This window comes from Gobio gobio (assembly GCF_949357685.1).
Source record: "Gobio gobio genome assembly, chromosome: 20".
Lineage (NCBI taxonomy): Eukaryota > Metazoa > Chordata > Actinopteri > Cypriniformes > Gobionidae > Gobio > Gobio gobio.
The window spans coordinates 1,060,524-1,079,442 of record NC_137113.1 but is presented as its reverse complement, the minus strand read 5'-3'; the positions used below and the strand labels follow the sequence as shown (position 1 = coordinate 1,079,442).

At 40.9% G+C, this 18,919-nt stretch overlaps 1 protein-coding gene across 1 annotated transcript in view; it reads right to left on the bottom strand.

The window, feature by feature from the left end:
* Positions 1 to 18,919, bottom strand: part of fmn2b (formin 2b) — a gene marked incomplete at its 5' end in the record, with an annotated part of 122,932 nt that overhangs the window by 74,453 nt on the left and 29,560 nt on the right. The window contains 5 exon segments of the mRNA XM_079845517.1: positions 7,337 to 7,478; positions 9,867 to 10,840; positions 12,630 to 12,691; positions 12,961 to 12,978; positions 14,844 to 14,982. Of these exon segments, the coding sequence (XP_079701643.1) occupies positions 7,337 to 7,478; positions 9,867 to 10,840; positions 12,630 to 12,691; positions 12,961 to 12,978; positions 14,844 to 14,982 (1,335 nt within the window).

Below are 18,919 nucleotides of genomic sequence, written 5' to 3'. Positions count from 1 at the left end.
TACAGGGCATCTGCTTTACAGAGCATCTGCTTTACAGGGCATCTGCTTTACACGGCATCTGCTTTACACTGCATCTGCTTTACAGGGCATCTGCTTTACAGCGCATCTGCTTTACACTGCATCATCTGCTTTACACTGCATCATCTGCTTTACACTGCATCATCTGCTTTACACTGCATCATCTGCTTTACACTGCATCATCTGCTTTACACTGCAGCAGCTGCTTTACACTGCATCATCTGCTTTACACTGCATCATCTGCTTTACACTGCATCATCTGCTTTACACTGCATCATCTGCTTTACACTGCATCATCTGCTTTACACTGCATCATCTGCTTTACAGGGCATCATCTGCTTTACACTGCATCATCTGTTTTACACTGCATCATCTGCATCATCTGCTTTACACTGCATCATCTGCTTTACACTGCATCATCTGCTTTACACTGCATCATCTGCTTTACACTGCATCATCTGCTTTACACTGCATCATCTGCTTTACACTGCATCATCTGCTTTACAGGGCATCATCTGCTTTACACTGCATCATCTGCTTTACACTGCATCATCTGCTTTACACTGCATCATCTGCTTTACACTGCATCATCTGCTTTACACTGCATCATCTGCTTTACAGGGCATCATCTGCTTTACACTGCATCATCTGTTTTACACTGCATCATCTGCATCATCTGCTTTACACTGCATCATCTGCTTTACACTGCATCATCTGCTTTACACGGCATCATCTGCTTTACAGCGCATCATCTGCTTTACACTGCAGCAGCTGCTTTACACTGCATCATCTGCTTTACAGGGCATCTGCTTTACACTGCATCATCTGCTTTACACTGCATCATCTGCTTTACACTGCATCATCTGCTTTACACTGCATCATCTGCTTTACACTGCAGCAGCTGCTTTACACTGCATCATCTGCTTTACAGGGCATCTGCTTTACACTGCATCATCTGCTTTACACTGCATCATCTGCTTTACACTGCATCATCTGCTTTACACTGCATCATCTGCTTTACAGGGCATCATCTGCTTTACAGGGCATCATCTGCTTTACACTGCATCATCTGCTTTACACTGCATCATCTGCATCATCTGCTTTACACTGCATCATCTGCTTTACACTGCATCATCTGCTTTACACTGCATCATCTGCTTTACACTGCATCATCTGCTTTACACTGCATCACCTGCTTTACACTGCATCATCTGCTTTACACTGCATCATCTGCTTTACAGCGCATCATCTGCTTTACAGCGCATCATCTGCTTTACAGCGCATCATCTGCTTTACAGCGCATCATCTGCTTTACAGCGCATCATCTGCTTTACACTGCATCATCTGCTTTACAGGGCATCATCTGCTTTACAGGGCATCTGCTTTACACTGCATCATCTGCTTTACACTGCATCATCTGCTTTACAGGGCATCTGCTTTACACTGCATCATCTGCTTTACAGCGCATCATCTGCTTTACAGCGCATCATCTGCTTTACAGCGCATCATCTGCTTTACACTGCATCATCTGCTTTACACTGCATCATCTGCTTTACAGGGCATCTGCTTTACAGAGCATCTGCTTTACAGGGCATCTGCTTTACACTGCATCATCTGCTTTACACTGCATCATCTGCTTTACACTGCATCATCTGCTTTACAGCGCATCATCTGCTTTACAGGGCATCTGCTTTACAGGGCATCTGCTTTACACTGCATCATCTGCTTTACACTGCATCATCTGCTTTACACTGCATCATCTGCTTTACACTGCATCATCTGCTTTACACTGCATCATCTGCTTTACACTGCATCATCTGCTTTACAGGGCATCTGCTTTACTGCTTTACACTGCATCTGCTTTACAGGGCATCTGCTTTACAGGGCATCATCTGCTTTACACTGCATCATCTGCTTTACAGGGCATCTGCTTTACACTGCATCATCTGCTTTACACTGCATCATCTGCTTTACACTGCATCATCTGCTTTACACTGCATCATCTGCTTTACACTGCATCATCTGCTTTACACTGCATCATCTGCTTTACACTGCATCATCTGCTTTACAGGGCATCATCTGCTTTACACAGCATCATCTGCTTTACACTGCATCATCTGCTTTACAGGGCATCTGCTTTACACTGCATCATCTGCTTTACACTGCATCATCTGCTTTACACGGCATCATCTGCTTTACAGGGCATCTGCTTTACACTGCATCATCTGCTTTACACTGCATCATCTGCTTTACACTGCATCATCTGCTTTACACTGCATCATCTGCTTTACACTGCATCATCTGCTTTACACTGCATCATCTGCTTTACACTGCATCATCTGCTTTACAGGGCATCTGCTTTACACTGCATCATCTGCTTTACACTGCATCATCTGCTTTACAGCGCATCATCTGCTTTACAGCGCATCATCTGCTTTACAGCGCATCATCTGCTTTACAGCGCATCATCTGCTTTACAGCGCATCATCTGCTTTACACTGCATCATCTGCTTTACAGGGCATCTGCTTTACACTGCATCATCTGCTTTACACTGCATCATCTGCTTTACACTGCATCATCTGCTTTACAGGGCATCATCTGCTTTACACTGCATCATCTGCTTTACACTGCATCATCTGCTTTACAGCGCATCATCTGCTTTACAGCGCATCATCTGCTTTACAGCGCATCATCTGCTTTACAGCGCATCATCTGCTTTACAGCGCATCATCTGCTTTACAGCGCATCATCTGCTTTACACTGCATCATCTGCTTTACACGGCATCTGCTTTACACGGCATCATCTGCTTTACACGGCATCTGCTGCTTTACACTGCATCATCTGCTTTACACTGCATCATCTGCATCATCTGCTTTACACTGCATCATCTGCTTTACAGCGCATCATCTGCTTTACACGGCATCTGCTTTACACTGCATCATCTGCTTTACACTGCATCTGCTGCTTTACACTGCATCATCTGCTTTACACTGCATCATCTGCTTTACACTGCATCATCTGCTTTACAGCGCATCATCTGCTTTACAGCGCATCATCTGCTTTACACTGCATCATCTGCTTTACAGCGCATCATCTGCTTTACAGCGCATCATCTGCTTTACAGCGCATCATCTGCTTTACAGCGCATCATCTGCTTTACAGCGCATCATCTGCTTTACAGCGCATCATCTGCTTTACACTGCATCATCTGCTTTACAGCGCATCATCTGCTTTACACGGCATCATCTGCTTTACACGGCATCATCTGCTTTACACTGCATCATCTGCTTTACAGCGCATCATCTGCTTTACACGGCATCATCTGCTTTACAGCGCATCTGCTTTACACTGCATCACCTGCTTTACACTGCATCACCTGCTTTACACTGCATCACCTGCTTTACACTGCATCACCTGCTTTACACTGCATCATCTGCTTTACACTGCATCATCTGCTTTACACTGCAGCATCTGCTTTACACTGCAGCAGCTGCTTTACACTGCATCTGCTGCTTTACACTGCATCTGCTGCTTTACACTGCATCTGCTGCTTTACACTGCATCTGCTTTACACTGCATCTGCTTTACACTGCATCTGCTTTACACTGCATCTGCTTTACAGCGCATCATCTGCTTTACACTGCATCATCTGCTTTACAGCGCATCATCTGCTTTACACTGCATCATCTGCTTTACACTGCATCATCTGCTTTACACTGCATCATCTGCTTTACACTGCATCAGCTGCTTTACACTGCATCTGCTGCTTTACACTGCATCTGCTGCTTTACACTGCATCTGCTGCTTTACACTGCATCATCTGCTTTACACTGCATCTGCTTTACACTGCATCTGCTTTACACTGCATCTGCTTTACACTGCATCTGCTTTACACTGCATCTGCTTTACACTGCATCTGCTTTACACTGCATCTGCTTTACACTGCATCTGCTTTACACTGCATCTGCTTTACACTGCATCTGCTTTACACTGCATCTGCTTTACACTGCATCTGCTTTACACTGCATCTGCTTTACACTGCATCTGCTTTACACTGCATCATCTGCTTTACACTGCATCATCTGCTTTACACTGCATCATCTGCTTTACAGCGCATGTGAACAGCTGCTATTATGAATCAGTAAATAATTCCTGAACTACAGCATTTATGGGATTGGCCAGTCTCAGCATTCCTTCAGGAGTAAAGATGAACTCATTCCTGATGAGACGTGTGGAGCTCAGAGTTACAGCATGAGCACACACACACACACACACACACACACACACACACACCTTCCGCAGAGAAAGCCACAGACGGCAGACAGCTCAGCAAACGGCGCGGCTCAAACACTCTGTCCCAGAAGCCCTTGGAGAGCCATACACCACATGACAGGCTGACGGATGGACCGGACAACAACAGCTTATGTTAATGATGGGCTGTAAATATGCAAATATTGAGCATTCGTGTGGTTAACCTCAGGTCTGGGCGTCATGTGATCTGAGACACACGTGAAAAACATGTTTAGAGACAGGACTGAGATAAACACTTCAATCTGAAGAAAACAGCTCATGTGCAGCCCATAATTCACAAGATTTTTTTGCATTGTTGCTTTAAATAAAGGCAACAGTTTAAAAAAATGTAAGTTGAAAGAAAATCTATGCATTTGTATTTATTCTATTTAAATAAAATACAGTTAAATATATGTATTAATGTATTAAAAATAAATGATTTATATCCATGTATTTATTAAAAATAATAAAGTATTTACGCATTTAAATATCACAATTAAATATATTTATATAAATACAATCCATGATTAAACATGTATGCTTATGTATTTAAATACAATCAATATTTAATGTATTTAAATAAATGCATTAATAAATAAAATTGTGTTTTATTTAAATGCATAAATATTAAATCCTGAATTTTATATAAATAAATAAAGAATTTTTTTTAATTATATATTTTATTTAAATAAATACAATAAATAAAAAATAATAATTTGGGGCTAAATATATTAATCTAATAAATCAATATTTAAAAGAAATGCATAAAAATGTTAATTAACATTAACATAAATTAAACATTTATGTTTATGTATTTAAATAAAACCCATGATTCAATATTTAATAACACATTTATTTAAATAAATGCATTAAAAAAGAATAAATCCTGGATTTTATATAAACAAATATAAATGTTTAATTATATATTTTATTTAAATAAATGCATTAATATAATATATATATATATTTTTTTAAAATATATAGTTAAATATATGCATTTTTTTAAATAAACAATACAATAAATAAAAGAAAAAAGAAAAATAAATGAAAATAAATCTAATAAATAAATATAAATAAAATGCATAAAAATGTTAATGTACTTAAATAACATTTATATTTATGCATTTAAATAAAATCCATGATTCAATATTTAATAACACATTTATTTAAATAAATGCATTAATAAATATAATGCGGTTTTTATTTAAATAAACAATACAATAAATACATTTTGGACTGAAATCTAAAGAAATATATTAATGTAATCTATTAAATATTTTGATATACCGTACATATATAAATTAAATATTTATTTATTCTATTTAAATAAATGCCTTAATATAATATTTGTGTGTTTTATTTAAATAAACAATACAATAAATACATTACAATAAATAAATGTTGGGCTGAAATCTAATAAATATATATATAAAACGCACACTCGGTGTGTTAAAGATGAAATGCTGGAGTGATTATTGTATGGTTGTGCGCTCAGTTCTGATCTCAGAGTCTGGTCTTTGGGACAGTAATGCCTGGAGCTTCGGTCAGATCCGGCCGGCTTTGATCAGGAGAAGAACGAGCAGCTCCTAAACAAACAGGTGAAGACGACGGGTCAAGGATGACCATTAACCGGGTGAAGACACGAGCCGGAGGCGGGAACAAGACGACACAGAGACAAACGGGAGATCTGAGGAGTTTACACACACGTCCTGTTACACTGCTACCACACACACACACACACACACACACACGTCAGGAGAGGACATATCGACTCAATTGCTGCGTCCCAATTCGCATACTATCCGTACTAAATAGTATTGGAAAAAAGAATTAGTATGTCCCAAATCTTAGTATGTTGAAAAAAGTATTCCAAAGATTCCCGGATGGTCGACTATTTCCGGTCAGAATCCGAAGTGCAGATCGATGCGCACTCTAACGGCTGATATTGCCCATAACCCATTGCGAGATGGACGAGGATTCGATTAGAACTACAAACACGGATAAAAAGTGTTAAAAAACTACAAACATGACGGTTACGCGAGTCTGACGTTAAGTGGAGAGGATTAGATAAAGTGGTTTGAGTGAGCAATTATCAGTATTTAACCTGACGAAAAGATATTTATTCAATATTATCCACATTATATTTCACCTGCAGCAGCATTGAGAACTTTTGTAATACGTTTGGCCATTAACTTTGCAAACACATGAGAGGAGTCTCTGCATTAAAGACCCACGAAAGGCAGATCAACGAGCGACTGCATTTCTCTCCGATACGGTAGGAAATTAAACTGAAAGTGGGGGATTTGAACTGTGACGATGATTGACAGGGCAGTTTAAACGGTGACGGGACGCACGTAACAGATGACGAAGTAGTCCCAAAGCTTGCATACTCTTCTGCTACACACTCAAAAGTATGTACTTTTTCTTCACAAAAAGAGTACATACTTTTAGGACGTAGTATAAGTAGGCGAATTGGGACGTTTGGTCACTGATAAAGCTCCATCCTGCAAAGACTGATGGGAATATTGTTCTTCATTAGTGAAGGATTCAGGCGGAGCAACAAAGTACTAATTGTGTTTTTTTTGTTGTCGATTCCATATTTTTTTACTCAACATTGAGTGATTCCATACTTGCTTCCTCTACTTGATCTGGAAAAAGAGCATTTCTATATGAAGTGTCAGTGGTTTTGTGTAAGTGTGTTTGATGTTAAGCTCTCTGTGCTCTTGGGGTTGAGGAAACCGACTGAGAATGAGTGTGTGTGTGTGTTTATCAGATTTATGAGCACGCTTTTTACGGGACCTTTCGCTCATTTTTCCAATCAACAAATGCCCTCCTAAGAACTGCGAGCAGGAATGCTCCGCCGGAGCCAAGGGCCCGGGCCTTTACTCACAGCTGTCTGCAGAGGAGCCGGGATCTGTACACAAACCTCAGAGCTCAGTCATGGAAATATTCCCCAGCGTCCCGGCCCACTGAAGCCCATCCTGAGCCGCAGACATAACACCGGATGACCCGCAGTCTACGCTCACCTGCTTGGTCTTCGACCGGCTGATTGTGTCCGAAAGAGGTTTCTTCTTCTCCTTCACTGCCGTTTTGGAGAAAAGTTCGACGAACTCATCAAAATCCACGGATGGCTCTTCGATCGCCTCCCAGACGAGAGAGTTCATGTCCCTGCGGAGGACAAAGACTTTATTCAACAACTCAAATTAAAGTATGCATCTAACTAACGGTTTTATTTAGTTATATCTCACATCTCAACCACAGAATTCAATAATTCACACTATAGATCAACATCCACTATGACATGCCGTTAACAGGGTGTTGCTAGGGCATTGCGTCCTGGTTGCTAGGGTGATCCTCAGGTCTGTGGATGTAGCTCAGGTTCACTGTTCAGCTGTTTATGGTCTAGTAGGTGAAAACCATGTGTGATTCCTTAACCTCTTAAACTCCTCGGACCCTGAGGTCATCTAGTATAGACTTCACTCTGACCTCATATGAGGACCATGATAGCTTAGACGGTCTGCTTTCTGCAGATCTGTGGCATTTGTTTTACACGCTAACTCATTTACATAAGGGCATTTTCACACCTGAAGGTCAGAACCGGAGTTCATGTTTTGATACATTTTATACATTCGGTTATTTGTGGTTTGGTTTGACATTGCCATCATGCGAGTGCACTAAAGAACTGTACATGACACACGCGTGTCCTGTCGTCATCATCATGTGGGCGGCATCTGGACACTGATTGGTTTGTGAATGGACGTGCGTCTGACGTCAGCGTCTTTGAACAGACTCATATCGTGGCCACTAGTGAACAGTGCGCATTGCTGGACTATTTCTGTTCGTTTGGAATTGTTTCGTTTAAAAGTGGACATTTCAAGCTTTCTATACACACATTTCTCATGTGTGTGAGGCGGAGTTTGGGTTTATTTATGAGTCGTGTTCAAGAGCAATGCTAGTGATCGCGCCGGCGCCTTCATATCACGATTATTGTCTGCTATATTTGCTTCTTATTTATTAAATCCAGGCGATTGGCTGATGAAACATTGATTAAAATGACAAAATTCACTTTAAAGAAAGACTTTCTACAAAACAAAACTTTATGAAGTGCTCAAAATCATTTCGGACCTTCTGTCTTCTGACATATTGCGCATCTTTTCACTTTTCATAATCAATATAGCTGAGATTAAATTTAAAATAATCATTAGAATATTTAAACATAGACAGGAAGTTCCTGTAAATGCTCTGAAAGTTCGAACCATCCAGAAAATGCTCTCACACTAGAACCGAACCGAACCTTTGTTCAGTTTGATCCGGACCGAGACGACCTTCATACGTCATACTACATCTTCATACTTTATAGAAACAGGAATAAAAGGACCTTGCTTGGAAGAAAGTGAGTGAGGAGGTCGGACAGTGTGAGGATATGTAGAAAGCGCTCTTTACTCAATTTGAGCTCTACATAGAGTGATTTCAGGGTGATTGGGACACTTTCTGCCATTGAGATGACTTGGAAAAAGTGTCCCAATCCCCCTGAATTCACCCTAATGAGACTACAAGCTAGCTAAAGCGGCACATTGAGCTTATTCGCCGTATTTTAAAACAATCCATGTCAGCCATTTCACACAGAGACGAGCCGCTGGCTGAAGCCCCTCCCATGACACGAATTTGCATCTGTTGTGAAGTGAATGTCACGCGCTGAAAAACACGTTCTGTGTGATCAGGGCCTAGGTCAGCAAACACTGGAAAGGATAATTGTGTGACACTGATATTGCTTTTACACCACTGTATGTGGGGAGCTCTGGGTAGGGTTAATCCAAAATAGGATTATTTTGGATATGGGCCTATATCACGGCACATTTACTCAAGGAGAAAACTCAACTAATGCTGTGAACTAAATAGTGAAGGTTAACACTTCAAAACTTTAACACGTTCAAACACTTAAATTACACTCAAATGTTTTTATAATACTAACTTTACAAATACATAATCATATTTCTACTCAGTTAGATGGATTTATTCAAACATAATGACTATGGAATTTAGTGCAGAGTTTTCTAGCTGACTGACGAGTTAATGGTCATTGGGGTAAATATGACATTTAAAGCTGTTTTGGTTGAAACACTGAGCGATTACATGAGACATGATGTTGGTAAGTTATCACCTTCAGATGCTCATTCATGTTTATTTTGTGTTGTAACTGGTATTAAAACGGAGATGATCAGGTCATGTGCCGCTTCTGTTGAACTGAGACGCCACATTAAACAGCGCCAAAATTGTATTTTTTGAGTTTTGTAATAAAATGTACATAATTTGACATCTGAGACTTAGTTTCATATCAATAGTAATAAAGCACAAAGATTATAGTGATTAAATGGGAGTTGCGCTACAACTGAACTGAACACAGGATGACTAAAGGATTCTTGGGATTTAAGAATCAATATTGGTTTGTAAAAATGAGAATCAATTTTTTTCACCCAGCCCTAACATATGCTATAGTGCCTAGAGTATTCTGGATATTAGCGTGGTGATGTGTCAGTGATTGTGAAGCAAAAGTACTTTTTGGAGTGGAGCTGAATCCGTGTCCAGTACAGCGGCTTCATGGGTCTGGGCGGCTCCACCAGGCATTTGCGCGGCGGCTTCTCATGTGGCGCTCCTAAAGCGTACAGACCCAGCGGGAGCGGAGGAGGCAGGGAACCCAACCCGAAGGACATATGAGGCGCACAGGCTCCAGGAGCCAGAGATGGAGGAGCAGAGAGACCTGGAGGAGGTGGAGGAGGCGGAGGAGGAGGTGCAGACAGACCTGGAAGAGGAGGTGGAGGAGGAGGTGCACTTACGCCTGGGAGAGGAGGTGGAGGAGGAGGAGGAGGTGCACTTACGCCTGGTAGAGGAGGTGGAGGAGGAGGTGCACTTACGCCTGGGAGAGGAGGTGGAGGAGGAGGTGCACTTACGCCTGGTAGAGGAGGTGGAGGAGGAGGTGCACTTACGCCTGGTAGAGGAGGTGGAGGAGGAGGTGCACTTACGCCTGGTAGAGGAGGTGGAGGAGGAGGTGCACTTACGCCTGGGAGAGGTGGTGGTGGAGGTGGCACAGCCAATCCTGGAAGAGGAGGTGGAGGGGGAGGTGGAGGAGGAGCACTCATTCCTGGAAGAGGTGGAGGAGGCGGTGACTGCTGCTGGCAGACGCACACAAACGCTGGAGGCCCAGCCGGAGCCTGAGAGCCCAGTGAGGAGTCACTCGCTCCCGCCTGCGCCTCCACAGAAGGCACTTCTCTAAACCTAAAGCTCTCGTCCACAGGAGACGTCTGCACAGATTTGGCCTCCAGGGGCATCAGGGCTTCAGTCTGCAGGTCCACATGGCAGACGTCCGGATGGAGGCCGTCCTGCCCTCCGCACTCCTGATCCTGGGTGAGGATGGGCTGCTGCTGCTCCAGCTCCGCGATCTTACTCCGCAGGTCCTCGATGGTCTGCTCCAGCTGCTCGATCACACACACGTGCTCCTGCTTCAGACTCACCGTCTTCAGCACAGACTCCTCCTGCAGAGAGAGAGAGAGAGAGAGAGAGAGAGAGAGAGAGAGAGAGAGAGAGAGGGAAGGAGAGAGAGAGAGAGAGAGAGAGAGAGAGAGAGAGAGAGATAAACGACAGGTCGCTTGTGTTCCGGCGGAAGCAAATGTCACACGGGTTTCCTGCAGAACTGAGGAGGAGCAGCTGCCTTCAGACTCAACACACAACAAGAGATGCCCACAGCCCGAGGGACAGTTCACAGACCCCACAGGACCTCATAGAGAACAGCCTTTAGATGAGAAACAGAGTAAAGTGTATCGTCCTGCTCGTCTCTCTGTGGTTGACTGACAGGTTTCTCCTATCATTATGGATGATGCCAGTGCTGATATAAATACATCACATGTAACAAACGTTGGTTTTGGACCTGAGTTCAGAGTATAATAATAAATACAAATAAATGTCTGTAAATAAAAAAAATTATCTAAATTAAAAATAAATCTAAATAAAAAAAGTAAAATAAATAAATATAAATAAAAATAAAATAAAAACAACAATAAATAAAACAAATATAAATAAATACAAAATAAATATAAATAAAAATAAATAAATAAAAATCATAAATTAAATATAAATTAAATAAATATAAATAAATAAAAATAGAAAATATAAATAAATCAAATAATAAATAAATGAAATGACAAATAAAAACATCAATAAAACAAATAAATAAAAACAAAATAAATTTTAAAAATCATAAATTAAAAATAAATATAAATAAATAAAAAATAGAAAATAATAAATAGAAATAAATAAATACAATGATAAATAGAAAAATGAAATGATAAATAAAAAATACATACAACAACAATAAATAAAATACAAATATAAATTTAAAATAAATAAATAAACAACAAATTAAAATAAAGAAAAATAAAGAAATAAAATCAAAACAAATAATTAAAAAATAAATCAATTAAAAATAAATTAAATAATCAATAAACACTATATATATATATATATATATATACACACACACACACACACACACACACACACACATATATATATGCGTGTATGTGTGTGTGTATTTGTTTGTGAGAGTCTCATGTTCATCATCTGTGTTTATTTGATCAAAAATACAGAAAAAAAACTGTAATATGTGAAATATTGCAGTTTAAAATAATGGTTTTCTATTTTAATATACTTTAAAATATAATTTACTCCTGTGAATTTATCATCATTACTCCAGTCTTCAGTGTCACATGACCCTTCACTAATCATTCTCATATGAGGATTTATTATCAATGTTGTGCTGCTTAATTTTTTTAATAACCTGGGATCACTTTTTTAACAAAGAATCCTGGAAAAAGTTTGCTTAATTTATTTAAAATAGAAATATTTGCAACAATATACACTACCATTCAAAAGTTTGGGCTCAGTCATTTTTTTTGTAAATGAAATTAATACTTTTATTGAGCAAGGATGTGTTAAAGTGATAGAAATCTATCTCACAATATCAATTTGACCATTTTGAAAGATCATGTGACACACACTATACATGACTCTGATGAGTGAAGTGTGTGTTGCTGCCGCCCTCTGCTGGCCGCTCACACTGACGCGCACGCCTCCACTGAGCTCATGACAGATGTTTATTTTCTATTTCTGAACTCAAACAAACTCCGGGAACTATTAAACATCCGTCAAGCAGCAGAGCACTGGTCATAAACACCCCGAATGAGACATCTGACTCTGAACCAATCAGCATGAGGCGAGCGTCTCACGCATCATCAATAAACCCCATGACATCTGCATGTTTCGCACCTGAATGTGCCGGATCTCGTCCTCCTGTTGCTTCTTCAGGTCTGAGACGACAGCCTGATGCTCTGAAACACACACACACACACACAGCATCTCCAGCACTTAAACATGAGAAATCTCACACAGATGAAGCTCATTCTGATCGGCGACGACGACAGATGTGGATGCAGAGGCGGTGATGAATCTGCCCTTGTTGCTAGGCAACATTAGTAAACAAACATCAGCATGAGAGGAAATGAGCGGATGTGTGTGTGTGTGTGTGTGTGTGTGTGTGTGTGTGTGTGTGTGTGTGTCTGAAGCGATGATGACACACAGAAGTGATGGAGTTACTCACCCTCCGGCTCCTCGGCCGCTGCGAACGCAGAAGTGAGAGAAATAACCCAGTTTAGACATTCAGATCTGAATCTAAGAGACGACCCTTGACCTCAGCCGAGCGGTCAGTGTGTGGAATCACTGATCTTCATTAATGTTAACGTTTCTGCCTTTATTTGATCAGAAATACAGCGAAATATGACATTCAACGCAAAGTGTTTATGTGTTTCACATGAAATGGCTCAGAAGTGACAGTAACGATATTAATGTTAAAATAAAATGACTATTGTTTTGTAAAGGCGAGACACTACAAGTGAATAGGGAATTATTTTAAAATTATAGGATATCACTGCGAAACTTCTCCGGTTTATTACTGGCATAAACATAAGAAATAAATGTATTACAAGTTTGTCCTCTGCTCGTAAACAAATCTCTTCTGGGTCATGTGTCCGAACGCCGGATCTGCTCATATTCTCACGCATGCGTCGTGGAGACACACACGGAAGACAAGAACAAGCTGGATAAAGCTGTTATTTAGATTTTTTATGCGCACAAAAACTATTGTCGTCGCATCGTAAGATTATTGTAGAGTCACTGTGGTGAGATGGACTTTGTAACGGCGTTTTTAGTGCCTTTTATGGGTCTTGTGAGTGTAAATGTACTGAATGCCAATGGAGGCCAATCTGAAGCCTTTCTCAGCATCAGATTTACACTAAAATATCTTCATTTGTGTCTGAAGATGAACGGAGGTCTGACGGGTGTCCAACCACATGAGGCTCAGTCATTAATGACACAATTTACATTTTTGGGTGAACTAACCCTTTAAAGCAGGATGGATTCTGATTGGCTGTCAGTATTTTTCCCCTTCCTCTGGACTGTTCTCTTCAGCGATTGTTATAGTTCATGTAGTTATGGTTGCTTATGGTATCAGATGTTCTCGTGTGAGCGGCTGTTAACGCTTCTCCTCCTCAGAGTGCGCTTCCTGTTGGGCGGTCGTCATGGCGAGTTCAAGTTCCTGCCTCCATCCGGTTATGCTCCGTGTTTCGAGGCGGTTTTACCGCGAGAGAAGCTGAGAGTGGAGCACAGTCAGGAGTATAAGCATGATCACGAGAGAACACGCGACCTCCTCGGACCCACGGTCACGCTATCACAAGGGGCCTTCACGCCAACACCTGTGGACACCAGTCAGGTACACACACACACACACACACACACACCGCGCCTGCCCCTAAACCAACCCATCACACACACACACACACACACACACACACACACACACACACACACACACACACACACACACACTGCCCCTAAACCAACCCATCACACACACACACACACACACACACACACACACACACACTGCCCCTAAACCTACCCATCACACACACACACACACACACATACACACTGCTCAGTTCACTTTTTTTTTTGCGCACAAAAACTTTTCTCGTCTTCATAAAGTTATTGTAGAGCCGCTGTAGTGAGATGGACTTTGTAACTTTAGTCTTTAGTGTCTTTTAAGGGTCTTGAGAGTGTAAAGTTGAGCCAATGGAGGCCTTTCAGAGCATCAGATTTACACTAAAATATCTTCATTTGTGTCTGAAGATGAACGGAGGTCTGACGGGTGTCCAACCACATGAGGCTCAGTCATTAATCACACAATTTACAGTTTTGGGTGAACTAACCCTTTAATGCTAAATCACTGAAGTAACTCTTTAATTCTGTGGTGAACTCAAACTCTCTCTCACTGTGTAGTAACAGTGTCATGTGATCGAGATCGTGTGTGTGTGTGTGTGTGTGTGTATTATTGCTGCGAGCTGAGAACCGGTCAGTTTCTCGTGTGTAACAGAGCCCAGATCTGCACACGTGTGTGTTGGTGTGTGTTGGTGTGTGTGTTCATACCATCCTCCGTGTATTTGGGCCCGGGCCGCTGCTCCTCTCCTGGTCTGGTCGAGGGCCACAGGCTCTTCAGGTGTCCAGGTAAGCGCTCCAGCGATGGAGGAGGCTGGCTCACTGCCGCCCATGTGTACAGCTTATCTTGCTGGAGACACACACACACACACACACACACACACACACACACACACACACACACACACACGTAGAGAGAGATAAAACATACTGATTTAAAGTGCTGTGTATCAACAGCTGAAATTCAGATATGCTAATGAGCGTTTGTTTTCCGACCAATCACAGCAGACCACTGAAGCGACGACACAATGAATCTCTTATTTACATAATATCCACACTTTGAGAGGATTCACACACGTGCTAAACTCAGCACACACTCAAGCGGTGAGTGGATTCAACACCTGTGATTGGCCATCGCGTTCAAGAGATCAACAAACACGTCTGTGATTGGCTGCATAACTAAAAGCGAAACATTCGAATCATTTGACGAGTACAAATACAGATACGCACTGGATCTAATTATATGCTATTACGAAGAAAACAGATCCTAGACCAGCAGTTAAGGGCACTTTCCCTCTAAAAGCACTCAGTAGCAGAAGCAGCAGAGGTTTGAGAGAGAAAGAAGCTGAACTGAGATCAGCCAAACTCTCAGAGACAGGTCCAGGATCAGTGGCTCAGCGTTCAGAAGCTGAACTGAGATCAGCCAAACTCTCAGAGACAGGTCCAGGATCAGTGGCTCAGCGTTCAGAAGCTGAACTGAGATCAGCCAAACTCTCAGAGACAGGATGAGGATCAGTGGCTCAGCGTTCAGAAGCTGAACTGAGATCAGTCAAACTCTCAGAGACAGGATGAGGATCAGTGGCTCAGCGTTCAGAAGCTGAACTGAGATCAGCCAAACTCTCAGAGACAGGTCCAGGATCAGTGAAGCGGACCTGCTGGAGTTCTAGCGTGTCCAGTGGTGTTCCTCCGTCCTCCTCATGACCTCTGATGGGTGAGGACGAACCCGCCTCCATCCTCTCATCCTGCAGCGCTGCTCATCGCCATGGCAACAAGCACACGCATGCACGTCTCAGGAGCTTTGGGTTTCCATATTAAACCTCAGACGCATGACTCGGCTGAAACACACACACACACACACACAAGCTGTCCTGCGTCCGGTCGGTCACTGCGCGGTGCTGATGGTCCAGAGCCACAGCAGAGTCCAGGACATCTGCTCCATCACAGCTCCATCCACACAACATCCTGCAGTGAGATCAGGTTACTTATGACAACAGCCTCTCTCTCTCGGTGTGTGTGTGTGTGTGTGTGTGTGTGAGGGAGAGACACTGATGCAGTGGAGGGTTTGCATGCTGGAGAATAGCATCATTCACTGAGTGACGTCCTACACCAAAGATGAGCCAATCAGAGAGCCCTGATTTACATGAGCCCAGCTGGGACTGTAAATAAGTAATGAAAGTGCTGAACACACACTTTAGTCTCACTGCATCCCTACACACACACAGAGCCACACACACACAGAGAGATACACACACAGAGAGATACACACACACAGAGATACACACACACAGAGATACACACACACAGAGATACACACACACAGAGATACACACACACACACACACACACACACACAGAGCCACACACACACACACACACACAGAGACACACACACACACACACACACACACACACACACACCTAAATGCAGCGAGTACAGACGCGCTCGGACGGTTCCTCCGCTTCTTGGGAATCAAAAGATGATGCAGAGCCATTTCTGGTAAGAGCCAATCACAAGCAAGCAGCAGATCACATGATGCCAACCAAAGCCAGTAAGAGAGGACAACAAGACTGGATATGTGGCCATCATCAGAGTGTGTTATTCCTGGTGTGTGGGTTTGTTCTGAACCGCCAATCAAAGGGTTTCTGACCAATCAGAGCAGAGCAGCTCTCAGAGAGGCGGGGCTTAGAGAGACTGAAGCGTTTCAGACACTGACGAGCTGATGCTGATTAAAGTGTTTGATCTTGGATGTGACCCTGTTGTAGGAGACGCTATTTCATGATAAACATATTTTGATATAATCTTTGAAAATCTGTAATGTTGAACCTGTTTGGTGTATGTTCCTACTGCTGATTCCACTAGGGGGCGGTAAATAGGAAAAATAATCTCCTTGATATCTCCTTCTAAAAGAATAAAATCTGTCCAAACTTTCCAAATAACTCCATAATAACAACTCCTCCTCATCTGCAGCGACTGAAGCCAGATCGAAAAGAAGGCTCCGCCTCCTCAACATTATAAAGGGAGATCTCAGGCTCTGATTGGTCTAGAAGCATGATTGACATGTCTATAGAGAGCTGAGATACTCCGCTTTTTTGACGGATGACACAATACGCGATGACGTCACCAACAAACGCAGCTAACAAAGACAATCATAACTAGGGTTGGGTACCGAACACATTTTAACCGATACCCAACGGTACCTTTTTTCGGTACTTTAAGGATTTCCATCAATAACTGTAGAGAACCTGCAGTCATTTATAGAAGAGTTATTGGCATTATGCCCTGCTCTCTGTCTGCGATGTTTGAGTACTGTAATATTTACTAGTGAATAGTAGACTACTAGCTACTAAATTTTATTAATTTTATTCATAAAAACAACCATATTTTTTTTCTTTTTAATTTCATTTCTATGAAAAGATTTCCCACAAATTATGTGTTGTATATTTTCTGGTAATCAAATGAAGACATAAGACGTTAATTTAATTTCTTTTAATTTAATTAAACTTTTTTTGTCAAACAAAGTGCACAACTGAGCCTTATACGGTTAAAATTAAAACATTTTAATGTATTACTTAAAAAATAAAGTTTTGATTATTATTACTACTACATTAGTGTTAGTATTATTAATTGAGACGCATCTAAACTCTATTGTACAGTGATGTATTTGTCAAGATAAACAGGACTTTTATTTTGACGGGTTGCCGTGAAGACCTTCGAGTTTCTGTGTTTATGACGGTAGATTTTCTCAAATGCCACGGTAAAATGCTCATAAAGTGGCTCTGGAGATGACGTTTGTGCGTTCATGTCCTCATACGAGAGGCAGAGATGGAAACACGTGACCGTCAGTGATAGTGAGTGTGTGTGTGTGTGTGTGTGTGTGTGTGTGGTAAACCGCGCTTCATTCATTCGCACAGAGACACGCAGGATTCGAATATTAAAATACAGAGTTCTTGCAGGTTTCAGTAAGTCAAATTTAAGACCTTTTGAAGACATTTTAAGACCATAAAGATTGAAATTTAAGACCAATACAACACATTACCAGTTATTTAAATCAAAGAAATAAATAAAAAAATCATTTTGTTTCAATGAATTCACATTCAGTCATTGAAAAAGCATTAATTTAATTTACAGATAAAGCAATGCCATTAGTAACCCTCCACAGTCAACAACATGCCAAATGGCCAAAACCTGAGGCTCAAAATGAAAATAGGCTAAAACAAACTTGCCCTTAAATAGAATAGATTACAAAACAGCATATTAATATCCTAATAGAGATTGAACAGGCTACTCCAAACTAGGGATCCGCACGATTTGGGGAAGATATCTAATTGCGATTATTCTGGTTAAAATGATTTTTTTTTTTATTGATTTTTTTTTAATTACAAATGAAAAGTATGCATATAACATTTTATATATTAATGAGACTGATTATATTCGATAAATACAAATATTTAACAAAATTAGAAATATTATTACAATAACATTTTAATTATTTAAAAATAAAAAATTGAGTATTTAAGAATAAATATAACAATTTAATAATAATACTACTAATAATAACAACATTTATATTTTACAGAAAACTTATTTTACAAAAAAACTGCTGGGTTACCTGTTAATATGCAGACTATGACTAAAAATCATTAGAAAGGTCTAAAGATTTATTGTAAAAAATCTGTGCTTTTTATCTGTGATATACATTTTTTTAAAGTCTATGTATTTAATAAGAAACATGCGCCTCTTATGCATCCACTGTGGGGGAAAAACTGTACATTGGAGAAAAACATAT